Genomic DNA, 11,140 nt, shown 5'->3' with positions numbered 1-11,140 from the left:
TTATATTTATTATTTTTAATTTTTTAAATAATAATTTTAATAAGTTTTTATAACTATTATGAAATATACATTTTATTTAATAAATATAATAAATAATGAATTTAATAAATATAACAAACAAAAATAGATTATAGTGACCTACACGACGTGGTGGTTACATAACTTTTAACCGTCTAAGGGAAGTCTCAAAAGTCCATACATATTAGTTTTGTGTCGTTAAAATTTTAAATGATTTAACGATCAACTTTTATCTGTTTCCATCACTGTAGATATTACTTATGTAGATGTACTTTAATCTCTGTTCAACTTGCTCTTCATTTTCTTCTAATTTTTAAAACTAAAAAGTATATAGATTTTACTATTATTTTCTGCAATTTGCATTTTATTTCAAATTTTGAAAAATAATGGGGACCTCTGAAGTCCGAACTGCCCGATTAATTAACTAATGCTCTTTGCTTGAATAAGAGAGTTAATTTGGTCCAACTCGGAACGTGTTAATTAACAATTTAATATTGTTTCTTTTTATTTGCTTGGCCGTTTCGACAACGGAATTTAACTTTATATTTAAAAAGCATCATACAACATTTTGTAATCCTTGTTATCCTGCACAGAATTGATCAATTTCCATGATTATTTACGTGGATACCTTGCCAGAATTTCGTAATCTAATCTGAAGAGAGTGTCAAAAACTGCCACTGGCGAAAACCAATACTCGTCAATTTACTCGCGAGCTATTCAATGTGACGCAACGTGTCGACGGATCAAGAGATAGGAATCAATTTGCAAACTTGTCGGTCTCTTCCATGAAACAACGCTCGCGGACAAACCAACTTTTCGCTATAAACAATCCAGGTATGAGAGACCGACAGTCGCTTGCAAACTGATGCTGGATCACCGAGTACCGTTTGGCAATTGTTTATGTATCGTGATCACGCTTCTGATACGAGCAAAACTGAACATAATACAACAACGGGGCGCTGCAGGATAAACTCGATTATCAATGCATAACGTTCGGAATCAATTCGCAACGAAGTTTCGAAACAACGTAGCCGTTTGGAATGAGTTCGTTGGATCGAATTTGATATAGTTATGTAGATACTTCTCGATGTCTATCAATTCCGATAATGTTTCTTGTAAAATGGAATAAATGGCGATGGATCTGTGGATTATACCATACATATATCCTTCGATAAAGAAAATTAATTGCGTATCACGGCACTAAAAAGATAAAAAATATTCCAGCTGTTATCTTGATTCATTCCTTTGATTAAAGAGTTTCTTTAAATTCAAAGTTTCCTCGAGTGTCACTTTGTTAGTCATTTTGTTAGTCAGCTGTCGGATGGTCGTTAGCAGAGACGTCGTTACAGCGATCGTTAAAGTTTGAAGCGACAGTACTCGTTAGCCGACTGAACTTGACGCGATTCCTCACTCAGTTCCTTGGTGCAAGGCTGCATTTGTTGTAGACTTTCATCGTTTAAAGTGACCTGGATTGCCATAATCGATTCACGTTCCAGTGACAATTCTCGCGAGATGGGATCTGCGCTCCCACGATCGGCTGAGGAAATTGAATCGTGGTTCATCGCCATTTCGAGGAAAGAGCTCGGCGATCTGGTCGGTTAGGTTCCGACTGCTTGGACGGAGTTGGGCACACCGTTGAAGAACTCTCGATTGCACTTGATGTCTTTTCCACATCGTCCGATAACGGTTATGAAGTCCGAACGTCACTCGACGTCTCTGTCTTCGACATAGCCGCTATCGAACCCGAGTTTGACCTTTCAAACGCGAGTTTGAGCGATAAAGCTGGTATTGTTGAATTCTCGGCGACTACTCGAGTCATATATGTGATTCGCTTGTATCTCCTTCGCAATCGAATTTCCGTTCGAGGAGCGCTATGATATTTTTAGATATTATCAAGTTAGCTTTAGTAGTAGCTCACGTTTACGATCGTCGTATAGGCACTCGAGGTGAGCTGTTAAATTATTGTAGCTATGTTCGTAAATTCTTTATTCGTCGAACGTTGATCACCGTTGAAACAGGCGTGCTGCTGCCGACTGTCAAAGATATAGTCGTGCTGCAAACATAGATTCGCATTGAATTCACCGTCGTCATCGATCACCCTGTCCTAATGGGTGAAACTTGTAAAAGATTTACTTTATTTACCTTCTTCATTTCCTAAATTATACCCACTCGCTACTATTTTTATCAATTAAGCCCTCTCTTTATTTATTTTCTATAATTTATTATTAATAGCACATTATACTCCATGGACAATTAATCATATACGATAAGAATTTATATTGATAGAATTTCTCTCAGAGTTAATATAATTTATAAAATTATTCATAAAATTAATAGAACATTAGACAAAGTTGAGATAGAATCAAGATTAACGACTGATAGAACTAAGGCCAGAATATCGGTAACAGATGCGTAATCGCGATTGGAAATCGCTGTGTCAGAATCCATTGCTCAACGTGAATTTATACTCGACCTAGAGTGAACCAATCTGCTACGCATCACCAATAAGCACTGCTTTTATCGATGCATCGACGACGGTATTAGTCACTCTATATTTCGGCCTTTAATTGAGTCATTTTTATCAACTCTCAGTGCATCCCTTAGTGATTTCCAGAACAATATTCCAAGCTTTATTTGCTTCAGCAGAGATGATCTCCCATTCATTTCTTGATAACACAAATGTCCTGACCGAATCTGCCGTTTACGCGTCATTTGAGTTCTTATTGAATTTCTGATATGAATCTACTTGCGGGAGTAAGACTGTCGAGTTGAAGGGGAATATTTTTCCCCGGATTTCGAGTTTTTTATTTTATCGCGTGGCAAAGCAGCTTTTACGGGATTCTGTTTGCAAGTACGGCTCGCGATGGTGGTAGTGCACCTATTTCGCGGCATTGTTTCAACACGGCTCTCATTTGAATTGGTATCGGAAGCATGTACGTGACATACCGTGCAAGGAGCTAACTGCGCCCCGTTGTCAACGTCGTCGTCGTGCTGCGTGCATTTCCCATGCGAATAATGGATGCCAAACATACGTAGAAACGTTATAATGACGTCAACATTTGGAAATGCGCATTTCTTTAAACACGGATATATATATATACACACACACACGCATGCACGCACGCACGCATACACACACACACACACACACACACACACACACACACACACACACACACACACACACACATTCTACGGTTTCGTGTTGTTTCTGGATATGTCAAGTATTGTTGAATAACTCAGAATTCTATTTCACAGATGCAAAGTCTTCGAAATAATACATTTCTCTCTCTTCCTTCTTTTCTATTTCTTTGATGCCATATCTCTTTAAGAATGCAATTACATATTGTTTTACACCGGTTGTTACTATACGTTAGTATAGTGCACTTATCGTAGCATTTGACATATGCACTTTAACTGTTTGGTAATTGAGTCACAATTAATTTTTAATTTCATCGTTATAATTAATATTTAACGAATGAATTCTTTCTAGCCTTATTAAGTTTTAATTTAAAAATTAATTGTTAACATTCTGTAAAAGTAAGCAGACGAGATTTTGCTACGATGATATAACAAAACTATTGTGATATAAAAACGAAGCTACCGATACTGAACGTTCGATAACGAACATTTCAATATTGCTGCTGTCTCTTGTTATGCAACGTAAATATGTTTCTATTCGGTGTAACATGTAGAAAGTGTGGGTGTATTTTCGTCTGTGGAAAATTGAATGCCAGCAGGTTTTAACGGGATAAGCCTATACGCGCGAGAGAACCGCAACCTACGATAAAAAGATCGAACGAGGAGGAACCACAACAGGGAGAGAACTTTTCTGGAATAAAGCGAAGCAAGAATCTTAAGCATTTTCTCGATGATAACCTTCTGGAATAAATATCGAGTGAAGACTCTTTGCAATCCTTTTGCTGGCGAATTTACGAATTGCATGATAGAAAAGATCCTCTCTCGACGGCGTTTAAAGCGAAAATAGTCCGGGGAAAATCGATTCCGTATTCATCTTTCTATTGTGTGTGGGCGGGATATCAAATACACCTTATTATCACAAAATTTGAAAATAATATTTCGCAGGAAAATTTGTAAAAATAACGTGCGTTATGCTCGGCGTTACTCTCATTTTAATGAGCTCTGTTGCAATCTAGCTAGGATTCTAAATTCTGAATTAAGCAAAAAGGCACTGCAATTATTCGCGGTTAATATTTCAACCTTTAATGCGACCTGCCGCCCGACGAAGCACGGACGTTACCTGGTTTCTAGATATATGGTATGGAGATACAGCATTAACCGCAAAAATCTAATTAGTTCATTTCACGTTCGTCGTGGCTGCATCAAGGTCAAGTGCCTCGTGAAATAATTTGTGACTCCTTTCAGAGAATTATTCTCATTGGGATTTTTCCCTTATTCTCACGGTGATACTTAAGTGTCTTTTATAGCTAGTCGTTTTCTCGGAAAGGCGTTTTCCCGTTGCACTGTAGAAATATCTGGCATGAGAATATTTCAAATGACGACACAAGCGATTCTTTACTTTGCGCTACGGCAAATTATCTGCCATGAAACTGAAAATCAGGAATCGAATTGTCAAGAAAATGGAAAAACATCAGGGAAATTGAGGAAAAGTCAGAGAATTTTGTAAAATTTTCTGAAAAATAAAAATCCTTGGCTTAAAAAAATTTAATATACATTCATCATACTATTATACGTAGTTTTGAAATACCATACTCACTTTAACAATTAAAAATGCAAGCAATGCCAGTAACATTAATAGTAATTTACATTATTATGTTCAATTGATCTCTCAACAAAATATTTAACGGTTTACAAATCAGAACGAAAATCCAAAAATTTTTTAATATTATATTGAAAATCTAGCAATATCTGAAAATCAAGAAAAAATTATGGACTTATAGGATGAGGAATTTGTGACATATTCGCTTTCGTTTTTACGAGAAAAAAAATTTTATCAAACCTTTTATTTGTGATCGCCTTTTCCTTTCAGCGACCTTCCCTCCCTATAATAGGTTCGCTTAACCAGATCAATGTGCCTTTACGTGGCGCGCCGGTAGGTAGTGATAACGGTATTCTTGCGTGGGTTATCGAGTGCTGAAGAAATTAACTGGCGGTCCAATCTCTGAGGAGTTTTCTATATCTACAATAACGTTTGCTTCTGACGCGACCGATTCTACAGAGTGCGGCCGACAAAAAAGCGTATAAAAATTCATTTGGAAAGGATTTGCCGCAGAATCTACGCTGTAAACTAGATTTCACTTCAATGCTTCTGTCGCGAATTCGTCAGAATACATTTTTGCCGGAACACTCTGCATTCGTTATCTGCGTGTAAGGCCATTCAATTTCATCGCATTTACCGAAGCTCGTTGTATAGTAACATGTAAAGCTTCACTGTAATATATTTAATGATCTAGATAAAAGCTTCCAGCGAAAATCAATCGAAACGATATCCGAGCAGGTTACAATACCAGTTATTTCTATTATAACGAGCGCAATGCTCATATTCTGGTGATTTTCTCTTTCCCTCTCTCTTTCTCACATATTCTCTCTTCTCTCTACCTATTTCCTTCATACCGTAGAGTATTGTTGAGGTCTCAGATTCCCTCGTTCACGATAACGCACATTATCATTTATCGGGGAATGTAGTCGTAGCCGATCGAGTGCAATGCTCCATTCTCGCGGACGAAATGTCACTTGGAAGCGGCCTTGTATCGATGTTGTCCGCGGAATGTCGGGCTTCTCGTTGTCGCGCAAGCAATACTATGCGTAATATTTGCGTTAGCCTCTGGTATATTCGTCGAAAATTAGTTCTACGCGATAAATCTATCGGCGTGTGACGTTCACTGTTCGCGGTTATCGGCAATTGCCCTTGACATCGGTGGATAATCTCTCCTTTCTATATCCTATATAAAACAAATTTTAGGATTTACGATCCGAGTACCTTCCGATATCACGGAGCATCTGTCGGTGACATCGGATCAAAATTTTTATCGTTTCTCGGTTTTTTAATCGGAGGAATGTCGCTTTCAAAAGTCTAAATCTTCGAGAAATATATTGTTATTTTATAGGGTAACTCGCTTGGCAATAAAAAACATGGGATATATAGAATATCTCTCGCAGGACGGACCTTTAATCATTCTACGTTTGTCATGGTTCTGGATGTTATCTTCGAATAATGGCTTTTCTTCTGAAGCACAATTGAAAAGAAATGAGCATACGCGCTCCTCTAATTCGAAGAAAGCGATGTTCTGACTAGCAGTTTTCTGCCTCTCGAACTTTAGTTCCTTAAAGCAATTATTCATTTCACAGAATGTGAACTTAGCGTAATCGACTTTGAGATAGATTGTTTGGTTTGAAAAGTGACTAAGTTTTTAATCGAGATTTATGAGAATTTAAGAGGTCACTCAGAATGTTACCAATGTAATCGCATTAATTCTGATAGCTTTAAAGTTCACGATATTTTTTTTCCGATTATTTCAAATAAATAGTTCCTTCAATTAAGAGAATTCATTTTTTTTCCAATCTGATTAATTGTAGTTGAATTAAAAGAAAAAAAAAGGAATAATTGGGGACATGCAGTGATGATGAAAAGGACGGTGAATTATGCATTCCGTTGAGAGTGTAATTTTGTGAATAGCGTTAATTTAAGAGGAACGTTCGCTTCAGAAAATTAGCCTGGCATTTTCCAACTTACAGATTGAATTGCACTTCTCCGATATTACCACAAAAATGCTTTTATTCTATTTGCTCATTTCTTCGTGCATTTCCATTACCGAACAAATCATAAACGAGAGTATTGTTCAACAAAAAAAAAATTCTTTTTCAAACACTAAAACAAAATCAGTTATTTTTTACAGTTTTTTTGGATGCTGAATACCACGCATTTGTTTTTCAAATTGCTCCAGTAAATCATGATTTTGAGAAATTTGCCATTAAAATTGCAAAAAGGACTATTTTTATGTGTTTTTATGTTATAATTACGATATGTTGAATAAGTTTTATTGCAATCAATTGTTAAGTATATTAGTAAGACTTTCAATATATGGCTATGGTTAATAAGATAAATATTCACGGTTTAATGCGAAATCTATTGCGGAAAATTTGTGAATTAGGTCATTAACGATTTATCAAATATCTTTTAACGAATTCAATATTAAAATTAATAAATTCAAAATGATGAATTCAATATAAGGGAATATGTCGCAATTTAGAAATATCTGAATTATTGCAATATATTATGTATAGTATATTATTTTCATGATTTTTAATTATAGGTTATTTGATAAATGATTTATAATTAATAGCTATTCCGTATAATAGATCACGTTTAATTATAATTAATATTTAACCTGAATGGTTAACATAAATATATCTTGTTAGCCATAACTGATACTAAAAATTCCTTTTGAGAATTAAGAATCCTAACAATATATCATTTCAATACGTCACATCGTTACGATATGAAAAAATATGTGAAAATCGCCTTTTTACAGTATTTACTGATAACAATTGGATTGTGTCATAAATAAAAAAGTTGAGATTTATTGAAGTATGTAAGTGGATCTTAGTGACGAAGTTTCACCTCGTCTAATCGCAGGATAGGTGACTCTAGATCGCAAATGTTTATCTTCCTCGTTTTTCTCGGCTGACTTTCGACGTCAGATTGATCCCCGTCGTTAGCTTGAGACTTGCTTCCGTTTCGCTATTAACCCTTCTTAAACCCAACGTCATATAAGGGGCGCCCACGCTGTACCTACTTTAATATACCCTGGGTCTTTTCGAGATAAACAGAAGGGGGAAATATATTTTTCCCGGACCAATTCAAGTGGAACTTCAGCAGGAGTGTTCACGCACTAAAAGCGAGAACGTACTTAAGCTAGGGGAAGAAAGATAGAGTACGTGCGGGAGTTAGAAAATCACTATCTTTGGAATTATTGTTTAATATATCTAAAGATCGGCGATAATTCATGCTTAAGCAGGATTAGCGTTGACAAGATATATCTCTTGTTCATTGAAAATAACATTACGTCTTGTACAATAGTATATATAGAGGCAGAACTTAAGTAATATTGTAATTAATATTGACTATCGCGATGACGCCGTTATTACCTTTCATAATTCATTTTCAAGAGCGTCAAGAAAAAGAGAAAGGAAGAAAGAAAAGAGACTTACCGATCAATAGATATCGCCATCAAAGTGAAGACGCTGGCGCATATAGTGAGAACCGCGATGAACTGGGAAATCTTGCAGTAGAGCGTACCAAACGGCCAGTGGCTATTAAGCATGTAGGTGTAATTGAAGGTGACATTCAAGGTGGATACCATAGCGTCCGCGATACTGAGGTTCACCAGGAAGTAATTGGTGACGGTGCGCATCCGCCTGTGCGCCAGCACGATCCATATCACTATTAAATTGCCGCCGGTCGCCACGATGATCATGCCGGCGAACAAGAGCGTCCAAATCATCTGCCGCCACCACGGAAGCACGAATTGATTCCGCGGCGCCAAATCCGTGTAGTTGGTGCCGTTGTGATAGGTGTCATTGTCAAACCACAGCGTTGTCACGTTCCAGTGAGACGTGGAGTTGTACGTCATCAAATCATCGAGGTTCTGCATCACGAATATCACGGTCTTATATCGCTTATGTTAAAGCTATAGACGAGCGAAAGACCGTCGCCGTTTTCTCCCTGCTCGCCACCGCTATTCAACCGCCACCTTTGTCCGCCTTACCGTTTGCAATTTTCTGTCTCACGGTATCTTTCTTATCTCACCTTGAAGCGTGCTGAGCTCTCGCCCGGAACGCACAATTTTCATTCCCTCATTCACCGCTTCCGTTACTCGCTATTCTTTTTTTTTCCTCCGAGATGCGCCAAATTTTTGGTAACTGATTTTTTTATAATCTCTAACACATTTAAGAAAAAGATATCATTATTCGTCGGGTGTGTCCGTATTGGTTTATCTCTTTCAAGAGCTGAATATTTTCGGGATTCTTCAGTGCTCGCAAAATTTACTTGTCGCTTTATTCAAGGGATAGAAATTTGATGCAGGCAGAAACCAGCGCGGTTATCGTCTTTCAAGGCAAATAACTTACACATTCCTGTCAACCGCGCATACCAGCCAACCAAGTGGGGACGAGCTTTCATAACGCTGACGTAGCACCGAGGCGTTCGTTGCACTTGTTCTCGCGTGATAGAAGGGCACGTTACAATCGAGGCATTGTGACAATTTTCGAGACCTCTGCACTGACTTTTCGTCGTCACGAGGTAAGCTTTCGAATCGTGGTCGAAGAACGGAGGAACATCCATCGGTCGTATTCGCGCTGCTGTCACTGCTCGTAAATTCCGTTTTACGCTCGCCTAGCGTCACCGGTTCTCTCAATCAGGGTTGATCTTTCGTGAGAGCGCATCAACTACCGGCGCCGAAAACACGAGCTTTTAATCCAGGCGTGTCGCATCGCGTCGAATTGCGCGTCGGCGAATCGCGCTTTTTTCCGTCCAATCGATCTTAAATAGGAAAATCGTAGCGGCGCGTAGGACGAATCTATTTTGCGGATGTGCGCGCACTCTCTGTAATCGTACACGTGAAGGATTCATAGTTTAATTATGGAAATCTTTAATTTGACCCTCTTATCGGCCACGTTCTATATAATGTACTTTCAACCACTTGTCGACCACGTACTGATATACTTTCACGCGACAGGACATTTCGTTACTTCTACCGCGGTTTTGGTGGAATGTACGTCGATAATATTGGCACAATTACTACGTGCTTTCACCGATTAAACCGTGGGGCAACGTTGTGACACAGCCGACCGACAGCCCTCGACTCGACGTCCGAGTTCGCTTCCACTTACGTTTCATGCACGGCCGCTCTCCGCAAAATCCGATCGGTTCCCAAACCGCCGATCGGCTGCCACCGAATGAGATTCCATTGTCCTCGCGGCTTATTCGTAGATGAATGCGCTTTTTTTTTCCATCGATATTCGAAGCCCCGATATAACTGTTCTCTTCTGGAGATGTGGTCGTTACTGTGGCGAATTTTCGTATCGGCGCTTCTTTTTGCACAATCAGAGACAAGATCAGGAATCGATGATGATCACTTTAATTTCTCGGCTAAAGGAAAATACCGATGGTTTTTTAGTTTACAAGAAGAGTTTTGTGTTTAATCTTTTTTCCGTCGATATTTGAAGCCTCGATATAATTGTTCTTTTCTGGAAACGTATAATTGTTACTGCGGTAAAATTTTCTATCGGCTTGTTTCTTTTTGCACAATTAGAGACGAAAACAGGAATTGATGGTGATTATACTAAACTCTCGATTAAAGGAAAAAACTAATAATTCTCTGGTCTATAAGAGGAGTTTTTTGCGTTTAATTTATCCGTTGTTGCTCTAACACGTTGCATGTAGTTTAATAACATACTATAAAACGTCGTTGATGTTTCATTGTGAAATTTGCTCGACGGTTTATGATGAAATAGTTTTTGCATATTAATTTCTCACCCAAGTATCGGAAAAACTGTCTCTGAAATTCGCGAGTATATTCGTTGTTTCGCGTTTTGCCCTGAAAGAAAAGTTCCGCCTGGTCTGTCATATGATGAGAACTTTTAAAAGAGCTGAAGTTTTGCGATTACTTCCCATTTGTTTGTTATTCCCAGTTTGCTTGTTTGTTATTCAGCGTTTTTTTTTCATTGTACAACACATTGTACTAATTAGTTCATAACTTTCTTATCACGTTTGACACAAATGGAAAAGTTACGTTCTATACCGACCTTTTACGATTTTGTATGCTTTATGGTCGATTACGTGGGCGGAAAAATTTTCGCATCACGTCGCTAATAAAATCTTCCTGCAGCAGGAAATATCGTCAACTTCTCCTCGTCGAATCACGTGCGATGTTAAGGACACACCTTTCGTTAGCTTCGCGTACTCAATTAAGCATTGACGTTACCTGGAACTGAATCTTCGTTTAGGAGGTCACGGAGTTTTCGTTTGCACTTGGTACACCGTTCGACGTTGCACATTATGTCAGTCATCATTTCTGTCGTCCGACGCGCCTAGAATTTTAAACTACATCTGATTCACTCGTTTTTCTTCACTACTACA

General features: G+C 38.0%; 1 protein-coding gene across 1 annotated transcript in view; it reads right to left on the bottom strand.

The window, feature by feature from the left end:
* Positions 1 to 8,654, bottom strand: part of LOC108773445 (tachykinin-like peptides receptor 99D) — a 20,518-nt gene extending 11,864 nt beyond the window's left edge. The window contains exon 1 of the mRNA XM_018539254.1: positions 8,212 to 8,654. Within this exon, the coding sequence (XP_018394756.1) occupies positions 8,212 to 8,654 (443 nt within the window). The remainder of the gene's footprint in view (positions 1 to 8,211) is intronic.
* Positions 8,655 to 11,140: the final 2,486 nt, after the last annotated feature.

This window comes from Cyphomyrmex costatus, unplaced genomic scaffold (assembly GCF_001594065.2).
Source record: "Cyphomyrmex costatus isolate MS0001 unplaced genomic scaffold, Ccosl1.0 scaffold21, whole genome shotgun sequence".
In the NCBI taxonomy this organism is placed as follows: domain Eukaryota; kingdom Metazoa; phylum Arthropoda; class Insecta; order Hymenoptera; family Formicidae; genus Cyphomyrmex; species Cyphomyrmex costatus.
The sequence above is the reverse complement of the archived record's forward strand: the minus strand, read 5'-3'. Positions and strand labels throughout refer to the sequence as shown.